Raw genomic sequence first — 18,977 nt, 5'->3', positions numbered from 1 at the left:
GTTCCTTCCTAAACAGCACCTTAATGAAAACCTGGCCAAACTCACGGCCAAGTTCGAGAAAGCAACGGCAGACAAACTCAAATGTCAGCAAGAAGCCGAAGTGACCGCAGGCACCATCTTGCTTGCAAATCGCCTGGTGAGTGTGGGCCTGAGCGGCCTGAGCCGTAATTATATTAGCCGAGCTTGTCAGGTGCCGCCGAGGTACAAAATAGAGGAGCACAGCTTAGCGCCGCTTCAGCTTGGGGGGAAATACTCAGATGTGCTGAAATGTGGCGGGGGAGGAGGGGGAGTGGATATTAAAACGTGCTGGGATGCAGAGACCGAGTCCTGCGGAATGTGACTGCCCACCGTGGTCTGGTTGGGGGGGATGGGAGCCCTCGATCCATCAGCTGGGGGACACACGACATGCTTCCGTGCGTATACGTGCATCGACCAGAGGAAGCCCTGTAAGACAAAGCCAGCCACTTGCCAGGCCAGCTCTGCAGCTCTCCACTCTGTGACGTTTGGTGGTAAAGGTGTGAGCAGGATTAGAAACCGAGCTAGAAGCAGAGAAGAACGACGCCTCTTGACCCTGAGCATCCGTGAGCGTGACCTTGCCCAGACACGTGTGCGTGCACTCACACATGCGCGCACAGACATCCATGTGTACACGCAGGCTCTGGCCTCCCTGGGAGAGTAAACCTGAGGGTCCCAGGAGGTGTTTGTCTTATGGGTGCCAGTTAACAGACTACCCCGAAACTTCGAGACGTCACACAACCACTTCATTGTCTCTTGTAAGTTTGTGGGTCAGGAATTTGGGCGGCTCTGGGTGGAGCCTGCTGGGGCCCCTGAGCGTCCTTCAGCCAGGCCTGCCTGGTTCGGCACACGGCCTCGGCAGGAACCACGAGAACAGAGCTCTCTCCATGTAGTCTCAGTCCTCCCCAGTAGGTACTTAGACACCTTACATGGGGACCCAGGGCCCCAAGAGCAAGTGTTCTAAGAGACAGGAAGTAGAAGGTCCCAGTCTCCCGGACCAAAAGCCCACACAGTACGCCTTCCACTGCGCTCTGTTGGATAAAGCAGTTGCTGGTTCAGGGAGGGGGAGCATAGGCCGCAACTTTTTCTTAGTTTTATTTATTTATCTTAGATAAAGAGAACACAGGAGGAGAGGCAGAGTGGGGAGGGAGAGAATCCCAGGCCGACTCCGCGCTGAGCATGGAACCCGATGCGGGGCTCGATCCCACGACCCTGCGATCATGACCTGAGCCGAAACCAAGAGTAGGACACTTAACCGACTGAGCCACCCAGGCGCCCCGGGCACCAACTCTTGATGAAAGAAGTGTCAAAGAATTCATAGCCTTTTTTAATCCCCCCGTGGCTTCTATTTCTTGTCCTAAATTAGCCTAAGATCGTGCAAAGGAGTGTTCTCTGGGTGTGATTTCTCTTGCGCAGAGAGCCTTTACAGCACCTTTGTCTCCGGTGAAGGGAGGTGGAGTCGATACCTTTTTCCTTTTATTTCAGCCACCATGTGTTTCTAAAACGAAGCCAGCTTTTCTTGTTCAAGGAGAAACGAGTCACATAACGATGGAGCCGAGCCGAGCTTTGGTGAGGGAAGGCTCTACCACCGAGTGTGTCTGTGTAGTTGTTCGTTGGACCTGCTTTCGCATCGCGTCGAGATGATCATTTGAACTGAACAGTTCAGTTTAGAGACCGCTCCTCTGCCAGCGGGCAAGGAGCATTCCAGACCTCCTAGCTGTCCTGTCTGCCATTCCGTTCTCTGTTTGGCTTCCAGAACTTAGCAGAGCCTTCTTTGCCTGGCTGAAGCATTTTCTGAATCGGTCCTCTTGGAAGGCAGGCAGGGCGTACAGGGTCTGAAGCCAGCTCTGTCTCTACCCACCTAGAGGTTCAGGCAAGATCCTTCAACTTCCTGGTCTCTGTCTGTGTCCTCTAAAGATGGGCATGGGAATGGTTGGGTTGGCCAATCCTTAAGGTCTCTTCGAGCTGTGACATTCTGCGATGCCATCTTTCAAGGAAGGACGAAGGGTCAGTCAGAACACAGACCCCGCTCTGCAATATCCATAGAAAGGAGGCCTCTCCTCCCCCGGAGAGGGGTCCCCACAGAGCGGTGTGCATGCCAACGTGGGGCAGGCGGAGTCAGGACGTGTTCCGCCATCTTGCTGCTTTGGGCATGCCCGTGTTCTAGTACCTCTAACTCTGTGTCTCAGTTACCATGTCTATCTGCCCACCCACTGCGAATTATTTATAGCGCCTGGAAGTGATTTTATTTGTTTTCCGATCCCCAGTGTTCGGCGAGGAGAAGGGGGAGACACATCATTTTCTCATCGGTTCTGCAGCCCAGGCACTGTGCTCAGTGATGAACACATGCGATTGCATTTCATTTTCTCCCCAGCCCTTGGGGGTGGGTGGTATTGGTCTCCGTGCCTATAAAGGGCAGAGCCTGGAAGCCTGGGCTCAGAACTGTAATCCATCCGCAGCCCGTATGATGAATAAGGTGTGTTTCCTGAGTGTGTGCGGTGGCCAGTCCAAGTCCCCATTGATCAAAGGGCCACATAACTGATGTTCCAAGTCTTCTGGTATCAGACGTGCCCTGTGTGTTCTCTGTGGCCGAGTCCGTGGCGCTCTGTAGAGCCTGTGGAATGATGAGCCTTCCCACCCCTCTGGTCTCTGAAATCCTAGGTGGGAGGACTCGCGTCCGAGAACGTGAGGTGGGCAGAAGCCGTGCAGAACTTCCGGCAGCAGGAGAGCAAGTTGTGTGGAGACATCTTACTCACCACAGCTTTCGTGTCCTACCTCGGCTTCTTCACAAAGAGATACCGGCAGAGCCTCCTGGACGGGACCTGGAGACCCTACCTGAGCCGGCTGGAAGTACGTACAGCCTCAGTTTCCCCTGACCACACCAGCCTGTGGCTACCAGTGAGCTCACGGGATGCTAACTGTCCACATCTTCTCGTTGCTTCTTGCCTTCTTCCTCCCACCACTCCCACCCGAGCCTCCACCTGCGTGTACCCCATGTCCCGCCACCTGCCCTCCCACGTTCCCACCCACTGCCCTCTGGGCCGCCCGAGGACAGCATCTCTCCTGGGACACTGATCCACTGCCCACCAGGCTGCCTCGAAACTGTAAGACTCGAAAGGCACCCAAAACACCCTGTGTGTTCCCTCCAGTCTCCCTGCTCTTGAGCCAAACTTCGGAGTCTCAGTGAGACCAAGACCCTGCCTTGCCCCTGGTCACGGGGCGCCACACACCCTTACGCAAACAGCTCCCCCACTGCGGTCGTGTGTCCTCGGCTGGTCCTCCTAGTATAAGTAGGTGGACTTTGCTCCCAACCCCTCCGTCTCTTCTGAGATGATGAAGGGGGGAGGGGGGGACATGCTGGTCCCTGGCTGAAAGGGGTTCAGGGCTGGAGCGTATAGTCAGAATAACTCCTAATCTTGTCCGCTTTCCCATCACTCGTCGTCCTCGATCCACACGTGTTCACTGAGGGTTCCCCATGGCCTCCCTCTCCACCAGGCAGGAGGACAAAAGCCATTCAAAGACCCGATGCCCACAACAGGTCACCATCCAGTGGAGGAGGTTAGGTTCACAGAAAGCGGCTGCCATAAGAGTCAGCCCAAAAGTTCACCACGTACAGGAAGAATTGTATTCCAGAATGCGCGTGTAGACAGATCCTCAGAACATAAAACCCATATTGTCTGGTGACGGTTGGTTCCACAGATCAGCTCCCAAAATCTTACTCACTTGATGAGTTGTTAAATAGTGATATAAAAACTACTGTGGAAGTATGTATATACATACATACATACTCTCACGACACTAGGGAAGAAGCAAAAATAAAACTCGTTTATTTATCTCAAACATCATGGGAAAGGAAATTATTAAAAGGACAGTCATTAACTGAGTGCACAAGGCGAGGAGCTCAAGGGCAGTCTACAGGGGAATTTTCTGGCTTTGTTTGGGGTTCCTAAGCATTTTGGGGCCGTGACCCCTTTGGCACTCTGGTGAGACCTGTGGATCTCTTCTCTCGGGAATGTTTTTAGCACAATCTTTAAATGAACTTGAAATACATTCCTGATCCCCGGGTAAGAGCTCCAGAGGCAGATCTTGCTTTCAGGGTTTGTTTGATGGTAGAGTGCTGGCCGTCCGTCGCCCTAGCGAGTGAGGTTAAAGGAAAGGGGATGGATTGGACAGGCTTTCCTGAGGTAACGGGGAAGACGAACCACAGAGGAGACAGGGGCAGAGAGGTTAAAGGGTCATGTGTGCGTGAAGCTCAAAACCATTCCACTAAGAGAAAGCAGCCAGACATAAAAGGCCACCTGTCGTATGACTCCATTTATGTAAACTGTCCAGAAGAGGGAAGTAGAAAGTCGATGAGTGGTTGCTGGGTGCTGGGGTAGAGGGGAATGAGGAGTGACTGCCGAAGGCCATGGGGCTCCTTTGGGGGTGAAGACACTGGGAAGCAGATGGAGCTGATGGTCGCACAACATCGTGATGGACCAAATGCCAGGGAATTGTGCACTCTAAAATGGTTCATTTAAGTGACGTGAATTTTACCCCAATTTAAAAAAAACACGTATGTGCGTCCCCAGTGGAAAATATTAGCTGTAGAAGAATTGAATGAGCGGGAAGGGGTCAGCAGAAAAAGAAAAGGAGGGGTCTGGGGCACACACAAAGGCCACAGAGGGAACCAGGCCTCGGGGAGTTATCCTCAGGCCCCAAGGTGCGCCGGCGGGCTTCCCAGCATGCTCCAGCAAGCGAGCCTGCAGGGAGAGGTCGTGTGGGCGACCCTGGGAGTGGGGGGTGTTCTGGGCTGGGGGAAGGGAAGCATCTCGGGTTCTTTGCAAGCTGGGGGTGAGTGCCGTGCATGACGGAAAGGGTGGTGTGGGCTGGCACAGGCGGGGAGCCCAGCAGGCCTGGGACCTGGTCTGGGAAGCATGCCTGAGAATCAGAGCGTGGGGGGCAGGGACCGTATTAAGAGGAGCGAGGGCAGGGAGGAGACTGTTGATGACACATCATCTATGCTACCAATTCGTTTAGGCGAGTATACCCAAGAACGAAGGGTCACAGAGGCCGGGTGTCTGCTGCTGTTCCTCCATCAAGAGGAAAGAAAAGCTCTCAGGACTTGAAGAAAACCCGCTTGCAGAAATAATCATGCAGCCAAAACACACTTCAGGGGGATTTTGATCATGATTTTGAAGGAGTTGTGCCAACTTCGGGAGCTCCTGGGCATCCCCCCATCCCCCCCCCCCCCCCGCCCGAGCTGAGGAAGCCCGCTTCTGCTCTGAGCGTATGTCCTGCTTCTGCCTCATCAGGTCCCCATCCCCGTCACCCCCACCCTGGATCCCCTGAGGATGCTGACGGATGATGCCGACGCGGCGGCCTGGCAGAACCACGGCCTCCCCGCGGACCGCGTGTCCACGGAGAATGCCACCATCCTCCTGCACTGCGAGCGCTGGCCGCTCGCGGTTGACCCGCAGCTACAGGGCCTCAAGTGGATCAAGAACACCTACGGCGAGAACCTCCGGGTCACCCAGATGGGCCAGAAGGGGTAGGTGGCTGAGCACGTCGCTTCTCCCTTTTTTGTCATTTGTGCAGAGGGGACGAAGAAGTGTCATGAGTGGATCGTAAGCCCCAGTGGGTTGTTTCTACCCTCCTGCTTCCTCCACGAGGTTTCTCCTGTTTCTCTTCCCATTTTAGGAAACCTCTCAATGACAGATGCGAGGGTACCGAGTCTCTGCTTTGTCATGAGAAATCGTGTGTGTGCGTGCGTGTGTGCATGCGTGCCTCCCGACCCATCAGGAGTCCTGTCTCCACCGTCCAGCATCCCCCTTCCCATCTGTCCTTGGACACGTCCTCCCCGGGCATCACATCCCATTGTCAGGCAAAATTCTGTGTTTCAGAGTCTCCCTCACGTTTAGCCAAAAAGCCCCTATTCACAATATTCAGAATGTGGAAGCAGCCCAAGTATCCATCGACAGACGAATGGATGAACAAAACGTGTCGTATCCATACAGTGAAGTATCATTCAGCCTTCAACAGGCGTGAAATTCTGACACACGCCATAACATGGACGGACCCCGAGGACATGGTGCTGGTGAAATAAGCCAGTCACAGAAGGACAAATACTGTCTGGTCTACTTAGATGAGGTCCTAGAGCAGTCAAATCCACAGAGACAGGGAGCAGAACGGTGTTGCCGAGGGGAGGGGTACGGGGAGTTATTAGTTAAGGGATACAGTTTCAGTTTTGCAAGATGGAGAACTTTCTGGAGACGGATGGTGGTGACAGCAGTGTGAATTTGCTTGATCCGTGAGCTGTACAGTCGGAAGCAGCTAAAATGACAGGTTGTGTGTTACATTCATTTCATTACAATTGGAAATGAATTTCTTAAATGTTTTTAAAAACTGATGGAGGGGCGCCTGGGTGGCACAGCGGTTGGGCGTCTGCCTTCGGCTCAGGGCGTGATCCCAGTGTTGTGGGATCGAGCCCCACATCAGGATCCTCCGCTATGAGCCTGCTTCTTCCTCTCCCACTCCCCCTGCTTGTGTTCCCTCTCTCGCTGGCTGTCTCTCTCTCTGTCAAATAAATAAATAAATAAAATCTTTAAAAAAAAAAAAAAACTGATGGAGGTGGTGTTGGAAGCAGGTGGTCCTCAGTTAGAAACCCAAGGCTTATCCTCTCTGACACACAGCCGCCCAGGTGAGGCTCGATGCTCTGGTCATACGTCCCAAACGCGGCTGCCCAGAGGTCCAGATCAGCCAGCGTTCTTTAAATCAAACACGCAATGTTACGAAAATAGTCAAAGCAAATATTGGCCACTAGAATGGATCCTTTCTTCTAGAGAGGATAAGAGGAGAAATGAATCCCAAGGTACACCGGAGTAAATTTTTATCTGTGTCATGGGCCAGATACTCTCATCCTGGCCTTTTCCCCACACTTTAATCAAAACAATCCTTTCCAAGAGCGCCTGGGTGGCTCAGTCGGTTGAGCATCCGACTCTTGGTTTTGGCTCAGGTCACGATCTCAGGGTCGTGAGATCAAGCCCCACGTCAGGCTCTGTGCTGAGCATGAAACCTGCCTAAGATTCTCTCTCTCTTTCTCCCTCTGCCTCCCTCCCCCATCATGATCTCATTCTTTTTTTTTTTTTTAAGATTTTATTTATTTATTCGACAGAGATAGAGACAGCCAGCGAGAGAGGGAACACAAGCAGGGGGAGTGGGAGAGGAAGAAGCAGGCTCATAGCGGAGGAGCCTGATGTGGGGCTCGATCCCATAACACTGGGATCACGCCCTGAGCCGAAGGCAGACGCTTAACCGCTGTGCCACCCAGGCGCCCCCCCATGATCTCATTTTTTTTTTTTTTAAAGATTTTATTTATTTATTTGACAGAGATAGAGACAGCCAGCGAGAGAGGGAACACAAGCAGGGGGAGTGGGAGAGGAAGAAGCAGGCTCCTAGCGGAGGAGCCTGATGTGGGGCTCGATCCCATAACACCGGGATCACGCCCTGAGCCGAAGGCAGACGCTTAACCGCTGTGCCACCCAGGCGCCCCCCCCATGATCTCATTCTTGCTCAATTTCTCTCTCTAAAAAAAAATTCCTTTCTGTTTGGCCAAAAACTGTATCTTAGACACAAGTATATTTTCCTCTTTGCTCCTTCTACATACCTAGGACCAAAAGCTGCCTGATAGCAGCAAGGCCACAGTAACTACGTGTCCATTAATTCTTTGTTTCTGTCCATCCACTTTTCTGTTGGATGGTTTTCTAGAATTGTTGCATGTTATCTTAATGTAAATATCATATCACGGTATGTGTTAAGACTGTTAAGTATAGGCTCCCTTCATCGTATGAATGGACATTTGTTCGAGTGTGTCATTTGCCTTTTGATTTTATCTGTGGGATTTGACATATGACAGTTTCGGGGGTTTTGTTTTGGGAATTTTTTAAATCATTATTTGTTTATTTGACAGAGAGAGATACAGCAAGAGAGGGAACACAAGCAGGGGGAGTGGGAGAGGGAGAAGCAGGCTTCCCGCTGAGCAGGGAGCGTGATGCTGGGCTCAATCCCAGAATGCTGGGATCATGACCTGAGCCAAAGGCAGACGCTTAACGACTGAGCCACCCAGGCGCCCCATGTTTGGGGGTTTTTTAAGCCAGATATGTCATCCATTTCTTCCATATAGTGTGCTTAGAAAAGTCTTTCTCCGGGGGCGCCTGGGTGGCACAGCGGTTAGGCGTCTGCCTTCGGCTCAGGGCGTGATCCCGGCGTTATGGGATCGAGCCCCACATCAGGCTCTTCCGCTATGAGCCTGCTTCTTCCTCTCCCACTCCCCCTGCTTGTGTTCCCTCTCTCGCTGGCTGTCTCTATCTCTGTCAAATAAATAAACAAAATCTTAAAAAAAAAAAAGTCTTTCTCCAGAAATTATATAAATTTTCATATAGATTTTTTAGGTTTTCTCAAGGTTTTTTTGTTTTTTTTTAACCTTGAAATCCAATCACCTGAAATCTATTTTAGGCACTATAGAAGGTACAGACCTAATTTTCGCTTCCAAGTGGTTAGCCATAGTTCCAGTACCATTTATTAAATTCTCCGTCCTTTCCTCGGTTAATTAGAGATGACGGTTTACATTAAAGTATTTTATTAAGCAGTCTTTATTCTTCTCAATTTATATAACACTATACCAGCCTCTAATTACCTAGCTTTATATTTAACAACACTTATTGTGGTATCTCTCATTGCAAAAGTAATGTATCAAAAAAAAAAGTAATGTAGTAAAAAAAAAAAAGAAGTTGTTGCAAAATAAATTAAAAGCTCCTTGGGGCGCCTGGGTGGCACAGTTGTTAAGCGTCTGCCTTTGGCTCAGGGCGTGATCCCAGCGTTCTGGGATCGAGCCCCGCATCGGGCTCCTCTGCTAGGAGCCTGCTTCTTCCTCTCCCACTCCCCCTGCTTGTGTTCCCTCTCTCGCTGGCTCTCTCTCTCTGTCAAATAAATAAATAAAATCTTTAAAAAAAAATAAAATTAAAAAAAACTCCTATAATTCTTCATTCAGAAAAGAACTCTGCTAACTTGTTGGTAGGTGATATCCTTCTGGATTCTTCCTATATATCCGTATTGTTCAAGGTATATATTTTAGTATTAGCTAATATGAGTCTCTCCTGTTTTTCAAGAGCTTTGACTTCTTTTTTACCATCCTTATTCTTTTACTAACATTGAGATTTATGGTCAGTCCCTGTAGTTTCATTGTTATATGTTATTTCAATTGGAGTTATATCAAACTTATTGCTCTATTTAGAGAAAAATCAACCTTTTAACATGTTTATTAAACTCTACATAACATTGAGAAATTTTACATAACCTGGGTTTGGCAATTAGTTGTTGAATAAATTAAGGTATATCAGTACAGCCTAATACCTGGTCATAGAGAATTGCTACAGAAGGATATTTAATGACGTGGGGAAATGTTTCCAATACATTTTACGTCCAAGAACCAAATTATAAAACAAGTGTGCTGTATGAATCCAATAATAAATAAATTAAAGGCAAATATAAATTATAAACAAATAATACATAATAAAAGGAATCAACCTGAAAATATATCCAAACATACACATTCAACACCAAACTGCGAATGACCAATGGAAGGGTCACATTCATTTTCGTGTCCTCTTTTGTATTTTGTCATGTTTCCTTATGTCTGAAACTGTACAAGATCACATAAATATCCTTTTAAATAGAGAAAAACGGCCCACCGAAGTCAGCCCAGGTAGCTGCACCCACCCCCCCCCCCACCCACCCCCGCCACCACAGAGGGCACAGTTGTCCTGTTACACTTCCCGTGCATCCGTACCTTGCCACAAGCTCACACTGCCCGGCTGTCTCCCCAGCTACCTCCAAACCCTAGAGCGTGCCCTGGAGGCTGGAGACGTGGTGCTGATCGAAAACCTCGAAGAGTCTATTGATCCTGTTCTGGGACCCCTGCTTGGGAGAGAGGTCATCAAGAAAGGACGGTAAGACCCCGCTCTGTCGCTGCTCCCTCACGAGGAGCTGGCTTCTAGAAGCGTGAGCAGATCTGCTCTTCCGGAACATCCTCTCCCCAGCTCCCATCTCGCACGCCTTGCAGCTCACATACCTTTCTCGCTTCCGCAAGGGGGATACTTAGCTGCCCTTGACTCCTGGAGAAGGTTTCCTGGGCTCACTTTGCTCCCATCAGTCACGTCCTCCTTGACTCCCTCCTACATGGGAACAGTGCACTGTTTCATGGAGGAATCGTGGAAAGGAAGTGGTCAAAACGCAGTGACTTGTAAGCATGAGCATTTTAGCCAAGCTAGGCTGCTGGGTTCTGAGAAATCCATTTGATGAGCCCCCGTTGCTTTGGGGGCTGGTAAGCGATCAGGGCTTAGCAAGCGTCTGGCAGAAGGAAGAGGATGAGAGAGGAAGGAAAGGACAACAGGTGCATAGGAGGGAGAGAGAGAGAGAGAATTATTACGGACAGTTGCTTCATTCCAGAGCTTCGCCCACTGCCCAGGCCATAAATTGCCTTTCCATGTCCTTAGATGTGCTCATTTACTGAATTAACCGTTTTCACCCATAGTTCTCCATCAGCCATGAAAGAAAGGGCGCCCTATTGTTGCGAGCCCATAAAGCACCTTGTGGGAACTGACGGTGTCCTTTTTTGCAAACGCGTTACTGCCATCTGCTGGGAAAGTGCCATAACGTACCGACCTCCTTGGCCTGCAGTGTGTATGGCCCTCGCAACAGTCACGCGTGCCAAATCAAACATGGTGGCCGTGGGAGAGTCTCTCACCCTCCCCCCCGCCCGCCCTGCTCCCCACATTAGGGCAAACAGGGATCCCAGAGCTCAATGTAGACATACTGAGGAGGAATCCAAATGTGGCAATATTGTTTGCTACGATCTCACCCAAGAACATCTAGAATTCTGTCCCCGACCGATTCTCACGGGAAGGCACCCCACCTTCGCACGACCCTTCATTCCTGTTGCAGATTCATTAAAATCGGAGACAAAGAGTGTGAATACAATCCCAAGTTCCGACTCATCCTTCACACCAAGCTGGCCAGTCCTCACTACCAGCCCGAACTGCAGGCTCAGGCCACGCTGATCAACTTCACGGTGACCAGGGACGGCCTGGAGGACCAGCTGCTGGCCGCTGTGGTCAGCATGGAGAGGCCGGACCTGGAGCAGCTGAAGGTACGTGGGTGTCCACCAAGGAAGGGAGGTCGAGATGCTCGGCCACTGGATCCTGCTTCCTGTTCCGGGGGAGGAGTGGGGGCCGCTTTTCCTGCAGCTGGGCAGTGCGGTCCTTGCTAGATTTTGGGGGGCGGTGGGGGTTGGCCAACACCATTAGCTGCCTGACTGTCGATTTGGGAAACAAAGAATAGAGCAAGACGAAGAACAGAGAGGCCCAAGACAGCTGGGAGACCAGACACTCTTGTCACCAAGAGCAGAGCCAGGCCTGGGGCTATGAACATGCTTGGGCCCACATATGAGTCCCCAAGTAACCGTGCGAGGAGAGTGTCTTAGTCAACTCAGGCTGCTGTAACCAAACACCACGGACGGGGGACCACGGTCCCGCCCTCCCGGAGCTTACAGTCCAGCGGAGGAACACAGAAAATAAGTGTAGACACACAAAAATAATGGCATTTGAGGGAGTGAGAAGAATTTTCAAGAAAATAAAGTAGTGTGATATTAAAGAGCCAGGGGGCTCATTTAACCCAGGAACATGCGGCGCCTGGGTGGCTCAGTCGGTGAAGCGTCTGCCTTTGGCTCAGGTCATGATCACAGGGTCGTGGGATCGAGTCCCACATCAGCTCCCTGCTCAGCGGGGACCTTGCTTCTCTCCTTCTGCCTTTCCCCCTGCTTATGCTCTCTCTCTTTCTATCAAATAATTAAATTAAATTATTAAATTAAAAATTTAATTTTTAAAAAAAAGCAGAGCTAACTTAGCCCAAAGTCGCATGACTAATACAAGACGCATTTGGGGTTCAGTTCATCTGCTTGTCTGGTCTCATGCTGTCCTTCCCACTTCATCCCTCTAAAGGAAGGAACTTGACCCCATAGCATGTATTTATTCAGGATGCTCAGGGCTCCCACGCCTGACTCCCCCTTCCTCAATGTTTGCAGTCAGATCTCACGAAGCAGCAGAATGGGTTCAAAATCACCCTGAAGATGTTAGAAGACGACCTGCTGTCTCGCCTCTCTTCAGCATCCGGGGACTTCCTGGGGGACACGGCCTTGGTGGAGAACCTGGAGACCACCAAGCAGACGGCCGCCGAGGTTGAGAAGAAGGTAAAACTGCGCTGGCAGCCAAGGTTGGGAGGCAAGGCCCTCCTCCCAGTCCCCGAGTCCTGCGTTTGGGGGGGAAGAAATGAAGTCAGAATTCCCAGGTAGCTTTTCCAGGTTCCCAGATTCCTTCTAGAATGTCCAGCGAGGCGGGATCCCTGAGTCGACCCGCTCACACCCTATGTTAGGGAGTTCCCACCTTCTGGGAGATGCATTTAGCAACTCAATTCCAGGGACGTCTGATGAGCATTAAGTCTGTGCCCAGCCTCGTCTTCCAAGTGGGGGATGGTAGCTCGGACTTCGTCCCCAGCCAGTTTGCGCAATTGCCCCAAAGCTCAGGAGTCACGCTGCTTTGAGCGTTGGCTGGTTCGGGCATGATTGCCCCCCGAGATAACCCACCAGCCTGCAAACATCTCACGAGTCCCATTGCAATGAGGGAAATTCAGGGACTTCTCTGGAAGCTCAGCTCTCAAAAACGGTTGTCATCCTGGGAAACGATGCAGTATGTGGCTTCCTTCCTTTATCTCCTGATGTTTGGAAGGCTTTTATTCCCCCCGTGGGAGACTGGAAGACAGGACTTGAGGGTGTCCGAGCCCCGAGCCCTTTGCGGTCAGGCTGTTGTCCTACGCAGGCTCAAGAACATTCCCAGCCCTACTCCTGAATCCCAGGAACAATGAAGACCCTGGTTCTGCGCAGGATACCACTCAGTACTGTGACAGTACACCTTTGAGGGAATGCGCTCTTTGTCAGGTTACTGGGATTTCTCCAAATATCAAAGCCTCTGTTCCGGGGAGGGACAGGGTAGGAAAAATGAAAAGTAATGATGGGGGCAGGTAGACCAGCTCCTGCCCACTCTGGGATAACGGACAATTGAATCTGGAGTGAGAGACTGAGAGCAGGGAGGTCGAGCCTCACTTCGTCTCCGTGGCTGCTGTGTGACCAACCAGGTTTTACTGCTGGTTCCCCGTGGCCTCCATATCTCCGGATAGGAGGGTGCAGAGTTTGTACAATAATTATGTAGAAGTTCCACTGTCTTGGGCAGAGACATGGGGGGGGAGGTGGACAGAACCCAACTCACATGTGGTTATATATGGATAAAAGTTTTAGGGACGCCTGGGTGGCTCAGTCGGTTAAGCGTCTGCCTTCAGCTCAAGTCATCATCCTGGTGTCCTGGGATCGAGCCCCACATCGGGTTCCCTGCTCAGTGGGGAGCCTGCTTCTCCCTCTCCCTCTGCTGCTCCCCATGCTTGTGCTCTCTCTCTGTCGAATAAATGAATAAAACTTTAAAACAAAAGTTTTAGTCAAGGTTCTGGGAATAAACACCCAGATAGGTAGTGGTGCCAATAACTGAAAGAAGGGAGCAGAAATGGTTTGGGGATGAGAAGAAATTATTATGTTAGTTTGTGTTGTGTTGTGTTGAGTTTGGGGCATCTTTGGGCCCTTTGCGTAGGTCTGTCCCCTAGGTTTTTGGATATATGGTCTTGGCTGGTGATAGAGTGCTGACAGTCATCAACAAGTCGTTGGTCATTGAAATTGGGAGCGGATGAAGTCACCGGGGAGATGTGTGTGCAATGATGAGACTGGGAGTAGAGCACTGAAGAAGACAGTATGTTTTAAGAGAAATGCAGAAGATGTGAACTGTGGAATAGGGCAGAGAGACGGGAGGAAAAGCAGGAAAATAAGGGATTGTGAGAGAACGCATTTCAAGAAGGCATACCAGTGGTGCTGAAGGATGCTGAGGACTCAATTAAGACATGGCTGAGATGTGGCCACTGAACTTTGCAGATAGGAGTCGTCCGTGATCTTGGGGAGAGTGGTTTCCGTGAAAGCAGAAGCCAGACTACATTAGAATGAGAGCAAAGGGGAGCTGAGAAAGGGAAAGTGAGTAGAAACAACCCTTTAAAGAAACCACACTGTGAAAAGGGAGAGAGAGAAAGGATTGTAACTTAAGAAGAACATGGATCCCCTGAGACGGGAGAGACTGAGCGTACAAAGATCCTCGCAAGGAGTCGGGAGGATGCGTGGATTATAAAAGAAAAGCAGTAGTCGAGAAGAGACGGTGAATTTACAGGAAAAAGAAGGAACGATTAATACAGTGGGGGTACATAAGAAAGTCAGGGGAAATGTCATTCAGGTCACAGATAATGAGCTTGTCTTTAGAAAGATGGAGAGGGGCGCCTGGGTGGCTCGGTAAGTTAAGCGTCTATCTTCTGCTCAGGTCATGATCTCAGGGTCCTCTGATGGAGCCCCATGTCAGGCTCTCTGCTCAGTGGGGAGTCCATCTCTGCCCCTCCCCCCTGTTCATGCCCTCTTTCTCTCTCTCTCTGTCTCTCAAATAAATAAAATCTTTAAAAAGAAATAGATAGATGGAGAGCTAGTTCCAATGTGATAGGGGCTAGGGGCAAACATGAGTCTTGAAGTGAGATCCATGGTCCATGTATCCATGTAGGCAACTGAGTTAGGGAGACAGACGTAAAGGAATCAGAGGAAAGGCAGAAATGAAGGGTATTCCTTCCTGCCGTTCTCTATATAAATGGGGAGAGCATGAGTCAAGTTCACCTGCTGAGAGCAAAGGCTCAATAGCTTGGGGAGTGGAGTGAAGGCTGGCACTTGCTGAAATAGGAATGAAAGGTGACTCAGGAAATACAGTTAATAGACAGCGTTAAGAACCCAGGTGAGCTTGACATGTATGGATCTCAGAACGTCATTCTGAGTTAATTGTATGATTTTTGTTCAGTGCAACCCCTTCCGAGAATCTGTGTCTTCAACTACTGAATTTAACTGATTTACATTTATTAACATTATTGACAGAGTGAATTTCTTGCTACCATCTTAATTTATGTTTTTTTAGCAATTATGCTTAGTTTTTTCTTTCTTGCTTTTCTTTTATTCTTCTCTTTATCCTTTGGTAATTTTTTAAGTTATTTACTTTGATTTTATTGATGAATCTTGTTTCATATATATATATGAAAATTATATTGCATTTTATATGTGACTTCACAATATGTATATTGACTTAACAAAGTCTAATATGAAGTGATATATCTAGCCTCTTCCAAAACAATATGAGGACTTTAGAATACTTTGATCATTCTTTTCCATCTTCTGTTTCTGTTTTATGTTTTAGTTCTACCTACTCATCCCAAGGCGGCCATTTTTATGGCCGTTGTTACTTGGATTAACCATATATTTAAGAAATTCTCAGACCTCCTTTCTTCTTTTCGATTCAATCTTCTTCTAATTAAGCAAATAATGATTTCTTCAAGGGCCTGTGGATAGTAAATTCTCTTTGATGTTCACTGTTTCTTTGATGAGCTTTGGTCTTTCATCGATTTTGGAAAACTCTCAACTATTATCGCTCCAACTGTTGCTTCTCTCTATTCTCTGCTTATCTCTGGTAGATGTATTTTGAACCTTCTCGTAACGTCTGCCACCTCTCACAACCTCTTACATGTTTTTCATCCTTTTTTCTCTCTGAGCTGCTTTTGTTCAATTTCCTCAGATCTGTCTTCTAGTTTGCATATTCTCTTTCCAACGCTAGTCCCATTAGTTAACCTGTGCACTGTTTTTTCATTTAAATAACTGAATTCTTATTTTTAGAAGCCCTAGTTAATCGTGTGGGGTTTTTTTTTTTTTTTTCAGGTAATAACTCTTCCTGTTTGCAGTGTCCTGATTTTATGCTTTCTTTCATCTCTACTGCTTTTAAGCTGAAATAGTTAATGGTGAGGTATAGATTGTTCAGTGGTCTTCAGCTCTTGGGATGATAATCCTTCTGGAATTCTCGGGGAGGGGGGGAAGGTTTCTAATTATCCCCTTTGGTAACACTTCCTTCTGAAGTTCGTAATTGTTTACTGCAAGCTTATCTTCAAAAGGGGTCATCGTTACATACACATATGTATATATGTGTGTATATATATGGTGTGTATATATATATATATATGGCCATATATACCTACCTACATATATGTTTATTTATCTTCAAATTATATATTTTTTTTTCCATGAAGTCTTTCTCATTTGAAACGGAGCTCAGAGGCCTGCATGGCCCACACTTCCCAAATGGAAGAGCTAGCTCTCTCACCCTCGTGAAAGATAGAGTATGTCACCTCCTTTCTCACTCAGTGCCATTAAAAAAAATTCCACAGCATGGGGCAGCTGGGTGGCTCAGGCGGTTAAATGTCCGACTCTTGATTTCGGCTCAGGTCATGATCCCAGGGTCTTGAGATCGAGCCCCATGTCAAGCTCCACACTGGGTGTGGAGCCTGCTTAAGATTCTCTCTCTCCCTCTGCCCCTCCCCCCAGCTCACACGTGCGTGCACAAGCACATGTGCACACACTTTCTCTCAAAAAATAAAATAAAATATAAAATAAAATAAAATAATAAAATAAAATATTAAATAAATAAATAAATAAATAAATAAATAAATAAAAAAAAATAACATGGCAGCTTCTTAACCTTCTAGCTGTTATCCCCACGCAGACCCACCCTGCCCCACACACGGACACCTGTGTACTGACACAGAGGCCAGGCTGACGGGTTGGTGGGAACGACGGACCGCTGTCTGCCTCCCTCACAGGTGCAAGAGGCCAAGGTGACGGAGGTGAAGATCAATGAGGCCCGAGAGCACTACCGGCCAGCAGCTGCCCGAGCCTCTCTGCTCTATTTCATCATGAACGACCTGAGCAAGATCCATCCAATGTACCAGTTTTCTCTCAAGGTGACTTACAGCTGCAGTTTTGTGCATAATCATCATGGTACGGCCACCACAGCTCTCCGTGAGAGCTTCTCCGTGGGCGGCCGCAGCTGGGGCAGGTCTTCCCAATCAAGGCCAGGTGGGCAGCTACAGTGCCTTCAGACCCACGTTACAAACCTCAGCTCTTTAATTGGGTCGTTCAGGACTCCCGGGTTGCTTCGGCTGGAACGGGAGGTGCCACGGCCTGCCTCACTCGGTGAGGACAGAGGACAGGGTGGGTGCTGAGCTTACTGATTGTGGGGAAGAGGACCAAGAAATATCAGAAGTGACCCCGTCCCCAAAGAGCTTAAGATATGATAGAGGGTCAGTCGAAGGTGCATGTCATTCATACCGGCTAGAGACGAAAGCAGGCAGTCATAGTGGTCCGACCTTAAATGACTTGTCTTATTACCCTAATATCCTCAAAGCTACTGCTTTATGGTTGCCAGAATATTTCTAAACCAAAGACATCAGCAGACTGTAAGTGCTGACTAAACTTAACTTCACTCTTGAAAAAAATAAAGCCCTATAAATTGTAAGCAAGTCCCTTAAAGTAGATATTTCTCTCCTAGGGTGTTCACGAAAAGACCACAGCTGAAGGGGCATCGGGGGTAGTGGAGCATTTCTGAACAGCCTCCTTGTTTGACTTAACAGAGGATAGGCACACACACTTACGCCCTCATACACTCAGAGCACACAGCTCGTTCTGGGAAACTGCCATACGGGGGCCAAGGTGTGGGGACGGAGGTGAGCAGGTGAGAAATCAGGACGTCTCCAGTACCTGGGGCTCGTTGAATTGCGGATGGCGTTTTACCATTTCCGGGTCCTCTTCCCTCAACTCAGAGTCTCTGCAGATTACATGAAATGTGTTTATAATATTTTAGGGTTTGGGGGGCACCTGGGTGGCTCAGTCAGTTAAGCATCCAACTCTTGATTTCAGCTCAGGTTGTGATCTCAGGGTGGTGAGATCGAGCCCCACGCTGGGCGTGGAGCCTGCTTAAGATTCTCTCTCTCACCCTTTGCCCCTCTCACCCCCTCTAAAAAAATTAATTTTATATATATATATATAATATTTTATGTTTTTAAAAAGAAATCTAATACTTGGGCTTGTATTCAGGTCGAAGCAACAGATGGAAGAATTATGAACTGTTTTAAGACAGAATGAAAGTTAGCATAATCGGTCTCATAACCGCAAAGTCGCTCCCTAGTTCTGAGGGTAGTTGAAAAGAAATCAAATGAGACCCATGAAAACATGTTCCGAAACATGCTCTCAGTTGTTTTGCAACAATAGCGTCCCGCTCGAGGCTTGTTTCAGCATTGGGAGCACTACTTGGGGGAGGAGGGCATTTGGGGGCCCCGTACTGTTATTAAGAATTGCCGACCAGCTTGACCAATGACCGCAGATTTAAGAGCTTAATAAGGAGATGAAGTGTCTTCCACAGGCACAGAAACACCAGTACGCTTCGAAGCCTTATGTGATTTTAAGGAAAACCAGCCACGGGAGTCTCCATGGCCTTGGCTTTTGTCTGAGGTTGGACTTCATACTTGCTGTTCCAGCAGAGAAAGGGGAGGCATTCTCAGAGCAGGGGCCGCACATCCCGGTCCTCTCAATTGCCTGGAGCAGGAATACGTTCAAATATGTCGATTTGCTTTTACGCAAACAGAAAGGCTTCAAGAGCCAGTTGTGAACAAGCTTGTAAGTTCATAACATGGTTACGATGGAACCTACGTGATTGTAAGTTTCCTTCAAAACTCAGCCCAAGGCTCAGGTTAATGAGACTTCAGTTCCCAGGTGGGAACCAGCACAGGTGGGTGCTCAGGGTCCTGAGAAGGATAGCACCTCTCTGAGCCTCCCTGTGGACTGCGCCCTACACGGAGGGGCCCAGCTGGAGGAATGATGTTTCTCAAAGACACGGGGAAGGGAAGAATCACAAGGAAGCCAAGAGCACAGA

The 18,977-nt window shown here is 48.9% G+C and overlaps 1 protein-coding gene across 1 annotated transcript in view; it reads left to right on the top strand.

Annotated features, from left to right (window-relative positions):
- DNAH9 (dynein axonemal heavy chain 9) overlaps window positions 1-18,977 on the top strand; it is a 303,991-nt gene that overhangs the window by 212,409 nt on the left and 72,605 nt on the right. The window contains 7 exon segments of the mRNA XM_057311241.1: window positions 17-136; window positions 2,677-2,865; window positions 5,310-5,545; window positions 9,879-10,001; window positions 10,996-11,200; window positions 12,134-12,298; window positions 16,870-17,010. Of these exon segments, the coding sequence (XP_057167224.1) occupies window positions 17-136; window positions 2,677-2,865; window positions 5,310-5,545; window positions 9,879-10,001; window positions 10,996-11,200; window positions 12,134-12,298; window positions 16,870-17,010 (1,179 nt within the window).

The sequence above is a fragment of the Ursus arctos genome, unplaced genomic scaffold, assembly GCF_023065955.2.
Source record: "Ursus arctos isolate Adak ecotype North America unplaced genomic scaffold, UrsArc2.0 scaffold_14, whole genome shotgun sequence".
Taxonomy (NCBI): domain Eukaryota; kingdom Metazoa; phylum Chordata; class Mammalia; order Carnivora; family Ursidae; genus Ursus; species Ursus arctos.
The sequence above is the reverse complement of the archived record's forward strand: the minus strand, read 5'-3'. Positions and strand labels throughout refer to the sequence as shown.